Source organism: Sciurus vulgaris (assembly GCF_902686455.1).
Source record: "Sciurus vulgaris genome assembly, chromosome: 1".
Taxonomy (NCBI): domain Eukaryota; kingdom Metazoa; phylum Chordata; class Mammalia; order Rodentia; family Sciuridae; genus Sciurus; species Sciurus vulgaris.
In genome coordinates, this window is record NC_136461.1 from 192,700,882 (window position 1) to 192,723,686 (window position 22,805).

Below are 22,805 nucleotides of genomic sequence, written 5' to 3' on the forward strand. Positions count from 1 at the left end.
TCATTCCAATTTGGATAGCTCTTTTGATGTTAATGTTCTCCTGATGTTGGACACATTTGTCTCATTGTAGCTTCTACCCTTTGGCTCCAGTCCAGGCTTTTGAAGCAGTGGAAACGAAGACAGTTCCCTCTACCATGTGACAGTCTCTTACACTTGAAGACAGCAGCCATCTGTATGCCACACATAGAATATAGATGTGTGTCACCAGCACTGTGGTTCTTCTTACCCAGGAAGGCCTTTGGCCAAATGTTCTGCCCAAGATATTGATATGGCTGCCATAGCCTCCCATTGATTTGGTTGTTGATTTGTTGACTGATTTTGGGATATGCCTCAAATTTTGACATTAAAAAGGAGGCACATTTTAAAGATGATTTTCTACTTCCACAGATTTTAAGATATATAAATCTGACTTTGGAAGCATTTTTTTTTTTTTTTTTTAGTGCTTTCAAGAAAGTTTTACAATCCTAGTTTAAATGATAAAAAATTTTAATTTTTGTTATATTTGGACTTTGTAGTTTCAAAAAAGCCACCTTGAAAAACATCAGTGATATATCTATCCATAATTGCATAATAGAAGAGGAGAAAGTATATTGTTGATTTCCTTCTTTCTCCATTCTTGCTTTCTGGAAACACATTTCTACAACTGTTGTTTCCTTTGAGAATTCTGTTCTTTTTTCACAAATGAGATCATCCCATGTTGTTCTGTGACTTGCATTATTTCATATAATAATTAATCTTGGACATTTTTCCAGATCAGTAATGTATTGTTACTGCATTTCTTTAATGTTGAATCATTTGATTAAAATAATTTTATTTTATTGAATGTTAGAATTGGAAGACACCTTAAAATTCATATCTTCCAACCTTCCTGCCAATGAAGGAATTCCCTTTATAACATTTCAGGCAAATTATCATTCTGCCAGACCTTAAATCCTTCCAACTATTTGTTTTTTACGGTCTCTTGAGACCGGACATCCCCTTTGTGAATGACTATGATTTTTAAAGGGTTTTCCCAAATGCAAATTGGGATAATAAAAAGAATTACTCAGTTTTTCTTAAATCTTTAGTGTCAGATAAGAATAGAAATGAAGGCACACTAAAATAATATTTAATGTTTACCTAATGGTTCCATGACTTTTTGGTACTTTGCCATGTGAACTTTCATGAGTTGCTCCTCTAATCTAAATGTCCCCAGGTAACTTAGCCAAACTACACCTCTGCATAGTATCTAGACTTCTCATCCCACATGACCAGGTAGAAAAGATCTGAACACACACGAGGTTCTTGGTGTGTGTTTGTCCTCAAAATTGAAAGACATTTTCCAGATTCAGGCTGAGCAGACTGGAGGGTGAATCAGATTTCACTGGAAATGAACATCATGAGGGAAACAGGGTGGGAATGGGGGCGGGAAGTGCCATGGAATAAGAATGAATGGTCAGTCCTTAGGTGGAATAGAAATGAAGTTAATTATGTGTGAAAGCAGCCAAAGACTAACTCTGAAATGGGTTGGCAGGATTCCTGCCTTAAATCAGCATGCAGACCACTTTGTAGTTGACAGTTTGATTGCATTGACTCCTGCTGGGTAAGCTGAATTGTGACAAAATGGCATGTCAGGCCTTTGGTCTGAGGTTGAGAGGATGGATGGAGTCTGTTCACAGGCTGTGGCTGATTTATAGAAGACATTAAATTCTCAAAGACAGTTGTCAAAATCATTGACGCCCCTGAATCATGACTACTCTGCCACTCCCCATCTTCCATGCAGATGGGGTGACTGACTGATATCCTTCCTTCTTCCACAGTGTCACTTCCCACTCAACCGCCAACCTTTCCTCCCACCATTCCACCTGCAAAAGAAGGTAAGAAAATAATACGAGGGCAATGTACTCCTGCTTAGGAGTTCTGCTTCTTTTATTGTTCATTCACTTTAAAAAACCCAGGCTATTAACATAAGCTATTTAGTATGTACCTGATTTTCCCCTTAATATGAATGCTTGTCAAACTATGTTATGCCTGTCTTTTAAAGTAGCCATTTAATAATAAATGATACACAAAACCGAATTGCTTAATATGGGTTTCACTAAAAATGTCAGAGTAGCAAATATCACCAAGGAAGAACAGTTATACACTTTGTAAGTGAAAATCTATTTTATCATTGTGAAGTCAAGAGGAATGGCTTTCCAGTTTATCTCTGAAATACCTCTCCCAATTGTTCTTCTGTCCTTACTACAACAGTTCCTCAGCACCTTTTCCTGGAGTTATTAAGGTAATCTTGTTTTAAAAAGCAGTGATGATTAATTTGTTTCATTCCACTAATGGACATTTATTTCCTATTGTTAATTTTCAAAGCTAGTAGGCACAGGGAACACAATAAAAAAAAAAAAAAAGCACAATTGACCTCTGTTTATTTTCAGTATAATAAGAGAAATAGGTGCTTTCACAGGTAATGACCAGTCAAGGATCCGAGTTATAGAATAGACTATACTGTGGTAGCCCAGGAATGAGAATAATTAATACTGATTCAGGTAATGACTCATAAAGGAGGAGGAATTTGATCTACATTGATCTACAAGCTTCAGCAATAGATAGTGGGATGACTAAGGTCAGAGAAGGATCCAAGTGCTTCAAGTGGTTGGGCAACTGTGAATGCTTTAGTGTGACACAGAAAACAAGAGAGGGTGTGGAGTAAGAAGTGGTTTGTGTGCCAGAATAAAGAGGTGGGCTTCATCCCACGGGAACTAGCATGCCATGAGACGTTTGCTTTCAGGAGGGTGACCTGATAAAAATCCTTGTTTAAGGAAGAGAACTTTGGTGGAATTGGGAGGATGAAGCAGAGGGAGGACAGGAGAAAGAACATGTAATTGGAAGGTTGTAAAGTGCTGTTACGTGCCAGGAATACAGTGAAGAAGTTGTTCCAAGGGTACAGGAGCTTAAAGTCAGTGGGGCCCTATGCTACACAGACTGGAAGGGTCGGGGAGTTAAAGGGACAATGAGCAATTCTAATAAATCTCGGCATCTGTCCTGGCACAGCAGGCAGAGTCTTCACTGGGCACCAACTGTGCAGCATCATTTCCCAACGAGGTTATTTGTGTACGACTCAGGGCTTCCTGTGCATGACTTATGCTATCCAGCATCTTTTTTGTTGTTGTTTTCATTATTGGGGATTGAACCCAGGGGCACTCAACCGCTGAGCTATATCCCCAGTCTTTTTTGTAGTTTATTTAGAGACAGGGTCTCACTGAGTTGCTTAGGGCCTCACTAAGTCGCTGAGGCTGGCTTTAAACTCGAAATCCTCCTCCTTCAGCCTCCTAAGTTGCTGGAATTGTAGACATGCACCACAATGCCCAGCTGTCCTGCATCTCTGGAGATGCCTTTTTCTTTTTCCATCTTCATATCTAACCTCTAATCTCAGTATCTATGATTATTCTCATGCTTGGAACTGAAGACGGAATCCTAATGAATAATTTACTAATTAGTCATTTCTGGTGTAGATACTACAGAATATTCAGAGGTCGGAAAATCATTTTTATATATATCTGAGCATGGACATCATTCAATAAATAATCAAAAATTCTCCTTGAAGATAAGTGATTGGGAAGGGTCTGTAGATGAAAGGACTGACAAAGTAGAAACATTAGTCTTGAATTTTTCATCATGATGGTTTTAGTGATAGAACTTTTTGCAACTTAAATGTACTATTCATTTTCAGCTGTATTTGTCCTGAATGTATTTAACTTAAAAGTCTGTACATTTTTGTTATTAAAGTAATACTGAACTTATTAAACATTGAAAAGTAGAAAAAAGTTTTAAAAAATTAAAAACACATCTCCTATCCTTGAGATCATTTCTTCATGAATGTTGATTTATTTTCTCTCTTTAAGTAAGTGCTTCATTAGTGAATTCTTAGATTTTGCTCCCATTTTAAAGGTGAAAATTAACAGATCTTGTAATTATTTCAACTTTAAATGCAAACTACAAATTTATAAAATCTTATAAATCACAGAACTCATGAGATCAACCCCACTAGTTCTTACTGTCCTTCCTGTATTAACTCACTTGGATATGGTTTATTTTACACTATAAATAGTAGTAAGGGAATAAAGTTGCAGTTAATAAGATAGAAGCTGTATGTTGTTCTTTTAAGGAAAGGAGAAGGGCATATTATCTCATAGAATACCATGTGCAACTGGCATAACATTAAAAGACATATTATTGAAGAGCAAATTGTTTACTTCATCATAAAACAGTGAACCACAAGGATCTACACTAATAAAGGGATAGAGGAGCATACATGATCCAAAACAGCCTATGATTTAAAAAAAAAAAAAAAAAGGCTTTGAAAGAATGCTTTTAATGGATTAGGTTTTTATTGGTATTATGCAAGGGTTTTGGTTTTGGTTTTGGCTTGTTTGTTGATATCCCTAATACCTACTGATAGGAGCTTCCCTTGCTAGCACCATTGTACATTTCTTTTTTTTGCCGGGGGAGGGGGTGGGGGTACCAGGATTGGACTCTGAGGCACTGACCACTGACACCCCCAGCCCTATATTATATTTTATTTAGAGACAGAGTCTCACTGAGTTGCTTAGAGCCTTGTTTTGCTGAGGCTGGCTTCAAACTTGTGATCCTCTCATCTCAGCCTCCCCAGCCCCTGGGATCACAGGTGCACACCACCGCACCCAGCTCATTGTACATTTCTTGACATGTATCAATGTGTGGTAGAAGGACATAGAAAGATTTTTTTTTAAAGGAATCATACAGTCCTTTAAAAAAAAATTTTTTTTTAGTTGTTAATGGGTCTTTTATGTTATGTATTTATTTATGTGTGGGGTGCTGAGGATCAATCCCAGGGCCTCACACATGCCAAGCAAGTGCTCTACTACTGAGCCACAACCCCAGCCCTAGAAAGATATTTTGAACCAGGCTGAAATTAATGTTTGCTTATGGCCTCAATGGAAATGTACATTGAATAGTAGGTTAATCAGCTTCCATTGTATCACATGCCTCCTTCTGTATTTCAACCTCTCTGACACTAACTTACTGATTCAAGAAGTAGAGGACAAAGCAAGAGTGGTGGCCTGCCTTCCTTCTAGTCAGTAGGCAGGGGACCTCGTTTGCTGATGCTTCAGTCTCTGAGTCCCTTTAGTCCCACATTCTCCTCTGTCCTCATTTTCATTCTTCGGGGCCTAGATTGGTGGACTTCTTTTCTCCCTGTTTCCATATGCCCAGTGGAAGCTTTTTAGTTGCAAATGGGACCTTTGGTTATAACAGAGAAATGATGTGCAGAAGCTTGATGAGCAAGAGAGCAGAAGATGGACCTTGACAGATTTAAACCTCTGTTTTGAGAACTGGCTGTAACTTCTAGAGGGCAAACCATTATCTTTTTTTTTTTTTTTTTTTTTTTTTTACCGGCACATAGCTGCTATATTTTGATTTTAACTCTGATTCAAAATGTATTCTTGATCATCAGTCTGTAAATCTGCCAAGGCGGACTTGGTGTTGATGGTGGATGGGTCCTGGAGCATTGGTGACGACAATTTCAATAAGATCATCAACTTCCTGTATAGCACTGTTGGAGCCCTGGACAAGATCGGAGCAGATGGAACTCAGGTAGAGTTGACGGACCAACCACTAATTCATTTTATGCATTCAACAATTGTTTCTTAAGCTCTTACTCTGACTATTTGTCAGGGAATATGTGTAAACAACTATAACAAGAAGATGCTAATCCTTCACAGGTCTTAAATTCAGCAAATTAAGACAGGACTTGTCAGAACATATTTTCTTTTGTATTCTAGGAAAGTGTCTCCTTTAATGTTACACACAACATTTTCCCTGCCCTTAAGGACATTAAAATCTTGAAGGGAGCAGTTAGGTTTACATATCACTCTAGATCGAAATTAGATTCTAATTTATTCATTCAACAACATTTATAGTTTGCAATTCTGAAAAGTAATTAAAAATGATATGAAAGTTCCACAGGAACAAAAGCAAGTTATAGGAAACGAAACTAGGAAGGCTTATATTATAGTGGTTAGGGTTACAGATTTTGAAATAGAATATGCCTGACTTCACCTATCAGCTTTGTCAGTGATCTTGCACTAATTCTTTGTGAGCTTGTGCAAATCATTTGACTTCATGTGCTTCAAATTCCTCATCCATCAAGTTGATAGAGTAGTAACAATTACTTTGTAGGTTTGCTTCATAAGGAAACCCTTGTAAAGAATTCAGCTCTTATTCTCTGACATCTGTCCAGTTACCAGGTTTAGGACACCATTTTTCACTTGTGAAAAAGGTGGTAAAGGTTTTCCAGAGTTCAGAAAGAATTTTTAAAAAATTAGTTCTTGAAAAGTACTCAGAAGATGCTGTTTAGTTTGTCTTCAAATTTGAAATGTAGCTAGGATGAAAAGTTAATCCAAGAAGGATGTGGAATGGGTCAAGGAAGAGGTTAAAATTATAGGCGATAGCTGGGTATGGGTGACTCCTGCCTATAATTCCAGGTTTTTGGGAGATTGAGGAAGGAGGATTACAGATTCAATTCCAGCCTTGGCAAGACAATTTAGTAAGAACCTGTCTCAAAGTAAAAAAAAAAAAAAAAAAAAAGTGTTCGGGATGTACCCTTTTGGTAAAGCACCTCTGGGTCTGGGTTCAGTCCCCGGTACCAAGATAAAGAAAATCATAGCTAATTTCATGCTACCATGTGTTCTCTGACCCAGTGGAAGTCTACACATGTGTAAAAATGAATGCACCTTCTTGCCTCTCTCCAGGTGGCCATGGTTCAGTTCACAGATGACCCCAGAACAGAATTTAAACTAAATGCCTATAAAACCAAAGAGACTCTTCTTGATGCAATTAAACGCATTTCATACAAAGGAGGAAATACAAAGACAGGTAAGACCAAAAAAAGCCCAGCTAAAGCTCAAAGTAATTAGTTCTTGGTAACTACTGAAATGACCTTTTTTTTTTTTTGAGGTATAAGAATTAAAAAAAAATTTTTTTTTCATGATTTAAGAACTTTGTCCCTCCAATAAAACAAAAATGAGAAGGAGTGAAATTGAACAGTTGCCTTCCTTTGTTTCAGGAAAAGCAATTAAACACGTTCGAGATACCCTGTTTACCGTAGAATCAGGTACACGAAGAGGCATCCCGAAAGTTATTGTGGTGATAACGGATGGAAGGTCACAAGATGATGTAAACAAAATCTCCAGGGAGATGCAATCAGATGGTAAGTTTTACCTATGTAAACAAAAGTGGCCATGCCAATAATCATGTTAGCATTGTTGTTTGCTAAACCCAAATCTGTAGGCTACATCAGTTTTACTTAAATGTTTCCAACTCTTCATTAACTGGACAATGTGATTTTTTTTTTATTGTAAACAAATGGGGTACAACTTATTTCTCTGTACATGAAGTAGAGGCATACCATTTGTGTAATCATATATTTATATAAGGTAATGGTGTTTGATTCACTCTGTTATTTTTTCCTCCCCTTCTACCCCTCCCAGACAATGTGATTTTGAAAGTATCTTCTGCTTTGCAAATTTCAATTATACTCTCTTACTAGAGAGCATTTGTCATTGTCTCTAATACATTTGTTATGTCAGGATGCCCTGGATAAGGAGTTCCAACAAATAAATGCAATACTATGAAAAGGACCATTGTAAAAGGCCAGAGAGGGAACCACATGACAGAAATTCCTTATCCTCTTAATCTGTAAAGTGGAGAGCCTCACAGGACCTTGTGAAGACTCAATGACACGAAGTATGGCTGGCAGTTAGGAGTTTAACATTTATTTGCCAACCTTTACATGATGACGGGTCTAGAGCTGGTAGGCTTATCTTAGTTTCTACTTCTGAAGAAAACACTGAGATAAATTCAGTTTTCCTGTTTCAAATACACCTCATCCCATGAATGTTAAGATAACTATTAAAAATAAGCAGCCTTACAGATGTTACTCAAATGGGAACTATTTTGTCTTAAGTGCTAATTGGAACATTGACCTTATTATTGAATTTCTTTAAAATGGAAAATTTCTTTAGGGAATGATGGAATGATTATCACTTAATGAAATATGTGCATACAGAATCCTGATGAAATGTAAAGAATAAATTATGCACCCCCAATGGCCTTCCTAAATAAACATATTTTAAACATTTGGATGTTTGAATTCTTGTTTTGTATTTTGGGTAATTTAAAATAATCAAAAATCTGTTTTCCTTCTGCCACAGGCTACAACATTTTTGCAATTGGTGTGGCTGATGCAGATTACTCAGAGTTGGTTAGCATTGGCAGTAAGCCCAGTTCACGCCACGTCTTCTTTGTGGATGACTTTGACGCCTTTAAGAAAATCGAAGATGAATTAATTACTTTTGTCTGTGAGACTGCATCAGCAAGTTAGTTCTTTGGAATTTGTACTTACTCATGTTGTTTAAGGTCTGAAATAAATATTTAATACTGGTTAAGTAATGAGTCCCATCTTGAACTGAGGGAAACATTAACTTCCAGAACTGTTTGTTAGAAAGACATTAAATTTTATGGTTTTGAGCATATGGAAAAACCTCCCCTCTCCTCTGTTTATAGAGTTTTAGGTTGATAAAGATCTTCCTTAGGCAGATGAGAATCTATGTTTAAAAGCCACTATAGAAAATAGTTTTCAAAAGTGTGTTAATGAACTGCCGATGAGAGCAACATATTAGGAGTGAGACATGTTCCCACACAAGTTCTCAAGCACAGTCGTTGATTTTAATGGACCTAGAAGTCAGAAAGGGAGCTGCAATCCTTTGGTTTTAAAAGGGGACTTTACAAAACCAGAGAAAACCATAGCCACATCTGATTTGGAGTTCTTCCACATACACTTCCAGAAAGGTTATGTTAGTTTCCTCTTCTTAAAACGAGGGAAGAGTATGTTTGGAAAATATCTAAATTTGATTTTATATCACTTACTTTGTTTTCCAGCCTGCCCAATAGTGCACAAGGATGGCGTTGATCTTGCAGGTATGTGTTATCAAAAATTTTCAAAGTGCTAATGTATTAAATAATTCCCATTTGGAGTTTAGGTTTCTGTTTTTGGATTTTTTAAAAACGCCCTTAATAGAAAAAAACTTGAAATTTGAAATTTCTTCAATACTTCTTTCTTCTTATTCTCTTTCTCCCTCACTCTCTCTGGTTATTTTTTACTCCTTAGGATTTAAGATGATGGAAATGTTTGGTTTGGTTGAAAAGGATTTCTCATCGGTGGAAGGGGTTTCTATGGAGCCTGGTACCTTCAATGTGTATCCATGTTACCAACTCCACAAAGATGCCCTGGTATCCCAGCCAACCAAGTATGTTTCTGTTTATTATATCTCAGAAATGAAAACAATGTCAATTAGAAACACTGTGATACTTCCTGGTAGGATTTTTTTATAAGGTTTTAAACAGATGATGTTCACATTTCTCTGTGTAAAAACATCTGACTCATGTGTAATGCTTGCTGAAATGTAGCATCTATCCATCTGAGAAAATACATAAAATAGTTGATATTTATATAGTATAATATACCTGGTGTATTCCTAAGTGTATACATATGCTGATTCACTCAAGCCTCCAAACAACTCTATGAAGTAGATGCAACTGCTACTTCATTTTTACAAATGATGAAATGGAAGCACCAAGAAGTTAATGGTGTGAGTGAAATCACAGTGTAAGATTGATGCTGGGCTCTGCTCCCAGTAGTCAGGTTCCAGAGCCCAAGACCTGAATCATTACATGATGGTGTCATGATTCAGATGGTTTCTGTCCTTGAGAAGTTGTAGTAGCAACCCTAGAGCACTGAGAGTAAGGTTAGGTTTATATAAAAACCACACTCTCCAGCCTCTTTGCAGAAGACAGTGCATGTAGGGACACAGGGCCATTTGCAGCAATTTGGTAGATTCCATAGTTCCCCTAGGTTTTATTTTAGGGATTTCTTGGTTTAAGAGTTCATCTACTTCTCAAGATGTCATCTATTATTTAAATTCCAAAGCAGGATTTGTTTTTCTCAAAATGCCATTAGTATTTCATGTGAAACATTTTTGGAGTATTCAAATTCTGATGTGTACTACATGCATGGACATAAAATAGTAGGAGAGATTACATTTGATCATTAAATTTTTCTTTCCAATTTATTTAAAATAAGTGCTTTTAAATTTTCTTCTAAAATTTCTTTTGTTAAACCCTATTTTAGTACTCTTCAAATTATTTTATTGTACTCTATTATGGGGAATAATATTTGAATTAAGTAGACCTCTTCTACTAATTTAAAATATTGATTGTTATAGGAAAGGGTTCTATTTTTTAAAAGATGTTAGAAATGACTTCGACCTAAAGACTACATGTGGTTTTATATAAGTCTAAAATCCACTGCTCTCTTTTGTCAGGTTTTTTTTCCCCCACATTTGTCTAGTGATGAATATTAAAGCGAGTAGGCCTTGGCAGCTTGAAATAAATGAGAATTGCTAAAGAAAATCCCTCTGCTGTTTCCCCTGAAATTGCTCATGGCTCAGCAAGGGCCTCCACTTCCCATTATCAGTTCTCAACACTTATCTCACCTGACTTGTCAGCACGTGTATTCGTCAGCTTTACGTTGCTGGGACCAAAATACCCAATGAGAACAATTTAGAGGAGAGAAAGTTTATTTTGGCTCACACGGTTTCAGAGGTTCAGTCTGTAGATGGTCAACTCCATAGCTCTGGCCCTGAGGTGAGGCAGAACATCATGGTGAAAGGGTGCAGCAGAGGAAAGCTTCTCATGATTGCCAGGAAGCAGAGAGAGAGAGAGAGAGAGAGAGAGAGAGAGAGGTGCCAGGGTCGAAAGATAAACCCCAGAGGTGCACCTCCACTGATGGACTCCCTCCAGTCACACCCGACCTGCTTACGATTACCACCCAGTTGAGCCTTTAGTGGGTTAATCCACCAGTTAGGTCACATCTCTTGTAATCTCATCATCTCACCTCTGATCATTTATTTCAAAGCTTCATCTGTTCTACATTCCTGACCCCACTCCAGTACTGACTTCATTTCCTATTTTTTTTTTTTTTTCCTTCTGCAATTAAACTAGTTTCTTTGGAAAAAGAGCCTGGCTCCTCTCTTTCTGTCAAGGCCCACATCTCTTCTCCTAGGAAATCCTCTTGTTTGCTCCTTCTCACAACATCCACTGCTGTCACCTCAATCTGGGCCACCATTGTCTCTTCCTTGTCACTGAAGCAGCCACTTAATTGGTCCTCTGGCTTCTACCCTGGCCCCCTTGGATTCTGTTCTTCAAATAGCAGTTAGAATGATTCTTTTAAAACGTTAAGTCAGAGCACGTCACTCTAAATCTTCTGATTTCCTATTTCCCTTATGGAAAACATCAGAGCTCCTGAAAGGCCCTACCTTATTACAAGACCTTACACCTCCTATCTCTTTCAGTCTTCTCCAGCAACACTGGCTTCCTTGTCATTCCCAAAACACGCCAGGCACATCCATATTGGTGTCCTTCATTGGCCATTTCCTCTGCTGGAAATGGCCTTCCTTCAATTACCTACCTGGTTAATTGTCTTGTTTCATTTTGCTCAAACATAACCTTTTCAATGAAACTTTGCTCAAACTTAAGCTTTTCAGTGAACCAACCCTGATTACTTTAGGATTAAAATGGTTACATAATCCTCCTCCAATAGCCCCAGTCTATATTAAGATGCTCTGGTGTTTTGTTTGGCTTTTAATGGAACTTATTTCCTTCTAACGTAGTGTATCATCATCCCTACTAGAATTTGAGTGCTATAAGAATAGGCATCTTTGTCAGTTTTATTCACTAATGAGACCATAACTGACATCTAGTAGGCAGCCAAATATTTATTTATTTATTTATTTATTTATTTATTTATATTTTTTTGCGGTGCTGGGGATCGAACCCAGGGCCTTGTGCAGGCAAGGCAAGCACTCTACTGACTGATCTATCTCTCCAGCCCCAAATACTTAATGAATAAATAAATGGATTAACTAATACATTAATAAATGATGGAATGAAGCATTTCTTTCTTTCTCTGTAGACTTAGTGTTCATTTTCAAACTTGTGCTAAATCCCCAGGTATTCATAACTTTACTTATTTAATTAATAACCATTATGGAGTTCCTATTGCATGTGGGGATATTTTCTTCCTTTTTTTTGCTTAGGGGAAGATTAAAAGTCAATTAGTATATGCTTAGTTGCTAGAGACGATTTTGTAGAGGGTTGATTCCCTGGGAAGCAGATTCCCAGGAGATGAGATTAGTGTATAAGGTGATGAATGACAGTATGTTCTTGTGAAAAGCAGCAGCAGAAAGCAGGACAGGGAAGCACGAGTCATCAAGCCGTGAAGCAAAAATATCAATGCAATTCTCAGCTGAGCATCCAGAGGAGTTCTGGACATGGGGTGATCCTTCAGAGTTATCTCCCACTGGGATGCAAGGTCCTGGGGTCCTTATGTGGACGGGATGCAAGGTCCTGGTCCTTATGTGGAAACTGGCCAGTGAAAAGAGACGCCTGTGTATTAGTCACCTTTTCATTGCTGTGACAAAAATACCTAACAAGAGTAACCTAAAGGAGGAAAGATTTATTGGCTTGCAATTTTAGAAGTCTCAGTCCGTGGTCGGCTGACGCTACCAGAAACAGCACTGTGGCAGAACATGGTGGAGTAGTGCTTCTCAGCTCATGGCAGCATGCCTAATGAAAATGGGTTTGCTTGATAATCAGAGATAGATTAAAACTTTATTCTCTGTACACTTTCAGGTATTTGCACCCAGAAGGATTGCCTTCTGACTACACCATCAGTTTTCTGTTTCGAGTTCTTCCTGACACCCCAGAAGAACCATTTGCTCTTTGGGAGATTTTAAATAAAAATTCTGATCCACTGGTTGGGATTATTTTAGACAGTAAGTATATTTATGTACATAACATTTGAGCATACATGTGTGAATAATGTATGGGGCATGCCATCTTGCCTGTTTCATGTATATTGCAGAATAACTTGCTTATGAAATGCATAAATACTCAATAATGAAATAGGTAACAGTTGATTCATTTGTTTATCTACTCATTCTTTCAACAAATATTTCTTGAGTTCCTACTTTGTGGCAGAACTAGTTCTGGGATACAATAGTGAGCAAGGTGAAGACAGTTATTATTTAAATTTATTTTTTCGGAAAACTTTTTACTGAGATAATAAATATTACCTTAGAAAGAGCAAAGCTGATAGTGGGGGGGCAGGCTATTGGGAGAGGTGGGACCAGAAGTTCATTTTTTTAGACATGGATATGATAAATATGAAATGCCTATTAGATATCTCAGAGCAGATGTCAGATTGGCAGCATGATATTTTTGGAGAATTCTGGGACAGAGATATATAAGCCATGACACTAGCTTAGATCATTGAGAAGGTGATTCTAGAAAGAGAATAGAAGAGATCTAGGGACTAGGAAACTCCAGTGTTTGTAAGTTAGAGAGTTGAAGAGGAACCAGTGAAGGAAACTCTTGAGTACCATGCTCTGGAATGTTACATGTGATGATCACTTAACAGATGGCTGAGGTTAACATCACTCAGTTTTCTAAATATTAAGATTAGAATTGAAGTTAGGAACCAAAAATCGGAGGGTATTGCTTAGTGCTAACTAAAACAGTGGATGAGGAGAGCATTTTAGGCTTATTTCAACTCATATTTGTTAATGAACTTTTCAGTATATGGAAAGGAATTAACAACTAATTAGGAGATGGTAAAACCATTTTGCATTGACATTATAAAAAAGGGAAAAGTATAGACTTACAAGAGTGTAAGTCACTAACTCCATATATATCATGCACTTAAAAACAAAGAAGTCTCTTGACATTATTAAGGCTAGCTTGTCTCTTTGGAAGCAGAATGAAGAATTAAATTGCAATGTAGGAATGTATTAGTGAGGAATATTTCACTATTTAAAAATATTCCTTCAAGATTAGGGAGGTTTTTTATGTGTTTGTTCATAATAAATGATGTATCTGTCTTGGGCAAAGTTGGTTGACACAGTGGGTTAATAAAACAAAGAGTCTAATTTCTCCTTCCCAAAATTTGGTAAACTTTATTCTTCCTGCTGTCTGCTTCCACTTCAAGCTTTGGACCCGTGTGAAGGAAGTGATGGGGTTGAGAGTGTGGGCAAGAGAGTAAAAAGGAAGCGTGTGTAGATTCCTTGCCTCCCCATCATAACCGTGGTTAGTCAGTTTAGACCCCTGAAAGCCTGACAGCTGTCAATCATTTCCTGACCTGTTTTTTTTTTTTTTTTTTTTTTTTTTTGCTTTAAACACGGTCTCAAAATAATGGATGCATTACTTTCAGTCTTTTATATTTTGTATTTTAGAAAAAAAAGTTTTCACTAATTTTAATTCTGTCTAAATTTTTTTTTTATTTTTCTTCATTTGAATAGATGGTGGGAAAACCCTAACTTATTTCAACTATGACCAGAGTGGAGAATTTCAAACTGTTACTTTTGAAGGACCTGAAATTAGGAAAATTTTCTATGGAAGTTTTCACAAGGTTAGTAGGGCTTTGTATGTGTATATTCTTTATTCTATTTGCTGTTGGGAAAAGCAACAGAGATATATTTTTTAAAAAATTCATAAAACTTTTTTTCTATTTTATTTATTTTCTTTTTTATTTGTTCTTTTTAGGTAAACATGACAGTAGAATGTATTTTGACATATTATACATACATGGAATACAATTTATTTTTTTTATTTTTTTATTTTTTTTAATTTATTTATTTATTTTTTTTTATTGTAAACAAATGGGATACATGTTGTTTCTCTGTTTGTACATGGCGTAAAGGCATACCATTTGTGTAATCATAAATTTACATAGAGCAATGTTGTTTGATTCATTCTGTTATTTTTTCCCTTCCCCCCACCCCTCCCACCCCTCTTTACCCTCTATACAGTAGTTCCTTCCGCCATACTTGCCCCCCTCCCTAACCCTAACTCTAACCCTTCCCTCCCCCCCATTATGTGTCATCCTCCACTTATCAGCGATATCATTCGTCCTTTGGCTTTTTGAGATCGGCCTATCTCACTTAGCATGATATTCTCCAATTTCATCCATTTGCCTGCAAATGTCATAATTTTGTCATTCTTTATGGCTGAGTAATATTCCATTGTATATATATACCACAGTTTCTTTATCCACTCATCAATTGAAGGGCATCTAGGTTGGTTCCACAGTCTGGCTATTGTGAATTGAGCAGCTATGAACATTGATGTGGCTGTATTTCTGTAGTATGCAGATTTTTAGTCCTTTGGGTATAGGCCAAGGAGTGGGATAGCTGGGTCAAATGGTGGTTCCATTCCAAGTTTTCTAAGGAATCTCCACACTGCTTTCCATAGTGGCTGCACTAATTTGCAGCCCCACCAGCAGTGTATGAGTGTACCTTTCTCCCCACATCCTCGCCAACACCTGTTGTTGCTCGTATTCTTGATAATCGCCATTCTAATTGGGGTGAGATGGAATCTTAGGGTGGTTTTGATTTGCATTTCTCTTATTACTAGAGATGTTGAACATTTTTCCATATGTTTGTTGATTGCTTGTAGATCTTCTTCTGTGAAGTGTCTATTCATTTCCTTAGCCCATTTGTTGACTGGACTATTTGAATTCTTGGAGTAGAGTTTTTTGAGTTCTTTATAGATTCTGGAGATTAGTGCTCTATCTGAAGTATGATTGGCAAAGATATTCTCCCACTCTGTAGACTCTTTCTTCGCATTGCTGATAGTTTCCTTTGCTGAGAGAAAGCTTTTTAGTTTGAATCTATCCCAGTGGTTGATTCTAGCTTTTATTTCTTGTGCTATGGGAGTCCTGTTAAGGAAGTCTGGTCCTAGACCAACAAGGTGAAGATTTGAACCTACTTTTTCTTCTATAATCTGCAGGGTCTCTGGTCTGATTCCGAGGTCCTTAATCCATTTTGAGTTTAGTTTCGTGCATGGTGAGAGATATGGGTTTAGTTTCATTCTGTTGCATATGGATTTCCAATTCTCCCAGCACCATTTGTTGAAGAGGCTATCTTTTCTCCATTGCATATTTTTGGCCCCTTTGTCTAGTATGAGAAAATTGTATTTATTTGGGTTTGTGTCCGTGTCCTCTATTCTGTACCATTGATCTACCTTTCTATTTTGGTACCAATACCATGCCGTTTTTGTTACTATTGCTTTGTAGTAGAGTTGAAGATCTGGTATTGCAATACCCCCTGTTTCACTCTTCCTGCTAAGGATTGCTTTAGCTATTCTGGGTTTCTTATTCTTCCAGATGAATTTCATAATTGCTTGCTCTATTTCTGTAAGGTCCGTCATTGGGATTTTAATTGGAATTGCATTGAATTTGTATAGCACTTTAGGTAGTATGGCCATTTTGACAATATTAATTCTTCCTATCCAAGAACATGGAAGATCTTTCCATCTTCTAAGGTGTTCTTTAATTTCTTTCTTTAGTGTTGTATAGTTCTCCATAGAAAGCATATCCAATAGGATAGAACACCTGGAAGACAGAACCTCAGACATTGAAGACAAAATATTTAACCTTGAAAACAAAGTTGAACAAACAGAGAAGATGGTAAGAAATCATGAACAGAATCTACAAGAACTATGGGATATCATGAAAAGGCCAAATTTAAGAATTATTGGGATTGAGGAAGGTCTAGAGAAACAAGCCAAAGGAATGAACAACCTATTCAATGAAATAATATCAGAAAATTTCCCAAATCTGAAGAATGAAATGGAAAATCAAGTTCAAGAGGCTTACAGGACTCCGAATACAATTTATTCTAATTAAGATCCCATTTTTGTGGTTTTACATAATGTGCGGTATCACTGATTGTGTATTCATATGCAAGCATAGGAAAGTAATGTCTGATCATTCTACTGTTCTACTGTCTTTCCTATTCCCATTAGCCTCCCTTCCTTTCATTCCTCGTTGCCTAATCCAAAGAACTTCTAATCTGCCGCTCCCTACCCTCCCTTGTTGTGGATTAGCATCCACCTATCAGAGAAACATTTGGCCTTTGGGTTTTTTGGGATTGGCTTATTTCACTTAGCATGATATTCTCCAGTTCCATCCATTTACCAGCAAATGCCATAGTTTCATTCTTCTTTATACTGAGTAATATTCCATTATGTATATATACCACATTTTTTTTTCTCCATTCTTCTGTTGTAGGGCACCTAGATTGGTTCCATAGCTTGGCTACTATGAATTGAGCTGCTATAGACTTTGGTGTTTTGTATCTCAAGTTTCAACTGGAGTAAGAGTTGCCACCTTCAGTGCTTGTTACCAATGCCCAGAGATTCTGATTAGGTATTTTTGAGATGTGACCCTGAAACATGCATTTTTAGCAAGAATTCCAGGAAATATTTGTAGAAGTGGTCCAGGTTCTGCCTTTGAGGAACAATGTAGGGGAGGGCACTGTATTATTAAACAGACTGTTGCTACACAGGATGTGATGTAGAAAGGTGTAAAGGTATAATCAACCAACCATCTTAGAGAATGAAGCTACAGATAACTGATTCCGTGGCACTGTTACATATATACAGGGAGAATCAATCGCTGCCATTGTAAAAGTCACCCAGGTGAAAATTTTTGTCAAGCTTAACTTTACTTACTCTTATTTTTATAACTTGGCACTTGTGATAGAACTCTGTTCTTAGCATTTGCTCAAATTTATCTAATTTACACAATGTTGCTGTTCTCTGTGGGTTTGAATGTCATAATTCCATACTACATAATTACATAAAAGCCACTGCAGAAGCAAACTTACTTTTTCATGTTTGATAGGACTGGAATATCAGAAAAGCACATTAGACCCTGGGGAAATTTATTATTTCATGGTTCAAAATGGTCCCATTAGCAGCTCCTTGGGTTTAATATCATTTACTCATCAAAGTCTTCATGATTCTTTTCTTTGTTATGCAGAGTCTGTTGCAAAACAGTCAAGAAAAACTGTAGGGGAGATGAAAGGATTTGAATTTCATGAGTGTTAAAAGAAACATTGTCATCTTACCCTGTGGTTTTGGCATGAACTTGCATTTCTTCTTCCAAAGAATACTTTATGAATCTTAGGTGAATGTCAAGCTTTATTTACCTTACCAGAGCTCAAAGACCTAGAAGTAAGGTTCACTAAAAATTGATTCTAAATTTATAAACCTTCAAGTTTTTAAAAAATTATATGAAGAAACACTTTCACTTTGTTGATAAAGCCAAACAGCCAAATAAGAAAAGAGAAAGAGAAGGAAGAGGAGGAGGAGGAAGAGGAGGAGGAGGAAGAGGAGGAGGAGGAAGAGGAGGAGGAGGAAGAGGAGGAGGAGGAGGAAAAAAGAGTGGACAGGAAAGGCTTATCATGTAATACACTGCTTAACAACAGATTTAATAATAAAAACTTTCCATGCAAATTCATTTTTTAGAGCTTTGGCTTGTTTATAAACTTACATTATGGGTGAATACATACCTTCATTTCTCATTGATTTTTTATAAAAATGAATAATGTATTTTTATTACAGAATTTTCACATATAAAATAGAAAATACAGTGGCTACCTATTTACCCATCACTCAGCTTCAATAATTATCAAAATTTTGGCAATGTTTTTACTCACTGTTTTTTAATTGGCTCTGTTTTTCACACTTTGAATATGAAGTGTGGCCCCAGGGTCTCTTTAAATAAGTACATCCAAAGAAGCAAAATATTTTTTTGAAATTGTTTCTATGGCTCCTTTTGTAAAGCAAAAGGTTTGTTGCTGTTTTTTATTTTTTTTATTTTTAGTTCTACACAACAGTAGAATGTATTTTGGTGGAATATACATACAAAAAGTATAACTTGTTTATTAGGTACCCACTCTGTGGTCATACATAATGTGGAGTTATCCTGGACATGTACACAAATACAAGACTAGGAAAGTTATGACCAATTAGTTCTACTGTCCTTCCTCTTCCCCTCTCTTCTCCCCTCCCTCTGTTAACCCCTGTCCAGTCCAATCTATTTCTATTATTCCCCTCCCCTGTTTTGAGTTAGCATCTACAAATCAGAGAAAGCATTTGGCCTTTGGATTTTGGGGATTGGCTTATTTCACTTAGCATGATATCCTCCAGTTCCATCCATTTACTGGTAAATGCCAAAATTTTATTCTTTAAAAGATTTATTGTCATTGTTGTTAACATGTGAATAATCTTCCCACAAATTAACCATTCTTAAAGTCTGGATATTATATCCCAGGTTTCCTAACACCTAGAATAAAAACTTCTGGGTTTTATAATAATGAAAACTACTCCAAGGTTCAAAACCACATAGGAGCCCGGTTCTGCCTTGCTGAATGATCACAACTATAATGCTGGTCAGAAGCAGGGGGGTGGCGGGGTGTCCTTCTCTGTGTTTCTCACTTGAATAAAGCTTAACTCCTTTTTGAAAGAAAGATTTCCAGGAACCCCGCTGTTATTTTAATCCTGATATGGTTTAAATAAAACATCAGATAATAACTGGTACAAATTCATGTGCTCATGTAACAATAAAAAAAAAAAAGTTGAATACAACCAGTAAACTTAAAAGTAATATTATTTTAATAGAAAGGATGATATTATTCCACTGACATCCAACCTCTGCTTCTTTGTGAATGCACTATTAGCTGCTAGAACTCTCAGACTTTGGTTTATTTTGTCCAATACTCTTTTTCATTGAACTACCAGGGTACCTTGCCTTAAAACAACTATTCAAACTTCATTTTGCTTTCATTTGCAGTCAAGTCATTATTTCCTTATTAATTTCACTGTTTCATTAATAAGCCTGCCACAAACAAGTACTACTCATGAAGGAAATGCCATATAAATCAAAATGTGTTTATAAGCATGGAGATTTTATAACAGAACTTGGTTACAATGTTCAAAGATGAACTTACCTTTGTCTCTGACCTGAATGATAACACAAGTTTTTCAAATTTCTCACAAAGAATGTGTACACTCCTGAAAATATTTCCTACAGATTCCTGAGAGTTTGAGAAAAGTATATCAGACATTAAGTCAAAAGGTTTGATTTCATTTGGGCCTGGAGTCATTAGGAAGCATCCCCCCATCCCACTGGAATCTAGCTTGCCTTTCCTATCCTTATTTAAATAAATATTTAGTGTGGTTTCACAGCTGCTGCTGGTATCTTTGGTAACTTTAGGTAGTAAATTACAAGCATCTTTTAATTTTAGTAAGGTAGTGTTTATTTTAATATACATCTAGAATATATTTATAACTAAATAACAATTTTGTGATTTCAAAGATGCTGTTGCTTTAGAGTAAAACTAGATCTTAAAAGGTGGATCCTTTCAAAGTGTTTTGAAAAAAAAGATAGTTAATTAAATAAGAATGGAGGTGGTTCCTAATTGTGAAGGAATCATGGAGGTGGTAAAAGGAAAAATATTCTCTTACAAAAAAAAAAAAAAATGCCTGGTGACAGAATTCCTTCTGTTCTCCCTCATACTATTTAAGGGTGAACCATACAGTTATATGGGTTTGGTTGATACTGCCTCTTGTATCTTCATCTTACCTCCTAACACGTCTTGACTTTTCCTACTTTAGCTACATGTTGTTGTCAACAAGACTTTGGCCAAAGTGGTTGTGGACTGCAAGGAAGTAGGCGAGAAGGCAATAAATGCATCGGCGAATATCACATCTGATGGAGTAGAAGTCCTAGGGAGAATGGTTAGATCCAGAGGACCAAGTGGAAATTCTGCACCAGTAAGTGGATGAAAAACAAAATTGTGTGACTGTTGTAGGGAAAACCCCAATTGCCATACATTTAGCTATTTTACAGAGGGAAAGTTTGGCGAAGGGATGAATGGATGGGTGGATGGATAAATAGGTAAGGAATTCTTTAAGTGAACCAAAATATGTACCTTCAAAGCTCCTGGAAGTCTACTGCTATGTGTATCTAGAAAGGACAAATTGAAACAAACAAACAAAAAAACATCAAAGTTCCTGGCGGTAGGATTCTGCTCTATTATAAGAAAAATATTCCTGGGACTTGACTATTTTATTTTCTTAAGGCAGTTTGAAATTCAGATAGTATAATATTCACCATCTGAATTATGGCACAAGCAGTTTTTCTACTGCAACTCAAAATTGTAAAAGAACCTTATTTACATAAGAAATATAAATCCATACAAAATTTTGAATATTACACATAGGACATTGGTATAGGTATCTAGTTTGGTTTAGATTTGGACATTTTAAAATTAAATTTTTGCTATCGCTAATGTGAGGTTTACCCTTTCATCAGCAATAGTTATTTGTATAACAGTATCATTTCAGGATAATATTTTCATCATACAAAATGGAGCTTAACTTTGGGAGACTGCCAATTGGCAAAGAAATCACATTCCATTTGCTTATTACCCATAAAAAAGAGCAACTTATACAGGTCTTTGTTTTAACACCATGCATTCACAGCTAATTAGCATCATTTTGTGATTTGGATCATTCTATAATTAGTAAGGTATGTTTTATTATAAACAATTCCTACTATTTTAATTTAGGCTTCTCTTCCATGTAATAGAATAATTAAGATAATTGTGAATCATTACTATTGTCTTCCACTTTCATAGATCCATCGAATTAGCCAGGCATATGGAAATTTAGAAAGATCTGGTAGTTCTCAAAGTCTTTTTAAACTGATGATAACCTTGTACAAATGAAATTTTGTGCTATGTCAAGGAAATAAATAAGATTGTAACAGACTCATGCTGATTGGGAGGGGACATGAGGTGGCATGTACCTTCACTCTCCAATGTCCCCTTTATGAAATGCAATTTTAATTATAGTCTGTTCACTTTCTGTACCAGGAAACAATCCTTGAGTGAAGAGTAACTTATCTGGAGGCACTGTACTACTTTGTGGCATTTCTCTTTGTACAATCTGTGCTTCCAGTGTGGGTGCCGTAACTTATTGAACAACTTAGTTCAAATTGTCTACCACTCTTTTTCACTGAACTACCATGATACCTTTCACTGACACTTTAGGACCTTGAGAGTAGATGCACTCTGATTAGTTTAACACTTAGTTTTGAAGTACCTTTAAAATCCCTTTGTTTTTACTTTGCCTTGGGGAACTATGGTTTAGATGTTTGGAAAGAGAAGGTAAAACCAATGGAAGGCCGTCTTGTTTTCAGTTGTGGTGAGGGATGTTAAGACTGCTTACCTGATATTATGGACTTTTGTCCTTTTACTGTGTGATATTTCATACTGATTAAGACACACATCATCTTCTGCTTAATGGAAGATATACACAGGAATTTATAAGAATTATCTTGTATGGAAAAATGGATGTATAGATAGATCATCAGAAGGATGAATGGATGGTCATATAAGAGTAAGAAACAAGTTTAAGTATATCAGATTCTAGGTTCAAATCACAGAGTGCTATTATGAAGTTCCTGACACTTAGTAGGCATTCAAAGACAAGAAGCTCATACCTTACTAATGAACGAAGTCATTAATGCCTTCTTCATCCTCTATCCCATCTGTTGTAGTCATTGACCGCTTGTTTAAAACTCCTTCATTGATAATCATATACATTTTATGTTCTTTCATAATCCTCATTTCACCCCTCGAGCCAGAATACAAATTCCCCAAAAGAGAAATCATGACTTGGTCTTCCTTTAAAACACCCCGATCTACCTTGTATTACAGTATCTAGTAAATTCCTGTAGCAGACTAAGTTTTCAAGAAACACTTGATAGAAATTAAATAAAAAGTTGTTTGGATAGTATCCAGTTTTTTTGTAGAATTTTGTTATGT

General features: G+C 36.4%; 1 protein-coding gene across 4 annotated transcripts in view; it reads left to right on the forward strand.

Moving 5' to 3' along the window:
- Positions 1 to 22,805, forward strand: part of COL14A1 (collagen type XIV alpha 1 chain) — a 220,956-nt gene that overhangs the window by 130,941 nt on the left and 67,210 nt on the right. For all 4 annotated transcript variants that reach the window (XM_079140174.1, XM_079140175.1, XM_079140177.1 and 1 more), the window contains exons 25-34: positions 1,800 to 1,856; positions 5,468 to 5,607; positions 6,765 to 6,888; positions 7,079 to 7,222; positions 8,226 to 8,390; positions 8,953 to 8,991; positions 9,182 to 9,320; positions 12,763 to 12,905; positions 14,427 to 14,536; positions 20,590 to 20,748. In XM_079140174.1, the coding sequence (XP_078996300.1) occupies positions 1,800 to 1,856; positions 5,468 to 5,607; positions 6,765 to 6,888; positions 7,079 to 7,222; positions 8,226 to 8,390; positions 8,953 to 8,991; positions 9,182 to 9,320; positions 12,763 to 12,905; positions 14,427 to 14,536; positions 20,590 to 20,748 (1,220 nt within the window). The remainder of the gene's footprint in view (positions 1 to 1,799; positions 1,857 to 5,467; positions 5,608 to 6,764; positions 6,889 to 7,078; positions 7,223 to 8,225; positions 8,391 to 8,952; positions 8,992 to 9,181; positions 9,321 to 12,762; positions 12,906 to 14,426; positions 14,537 to 20,589; positions 20,749 to 22,805) is intronic.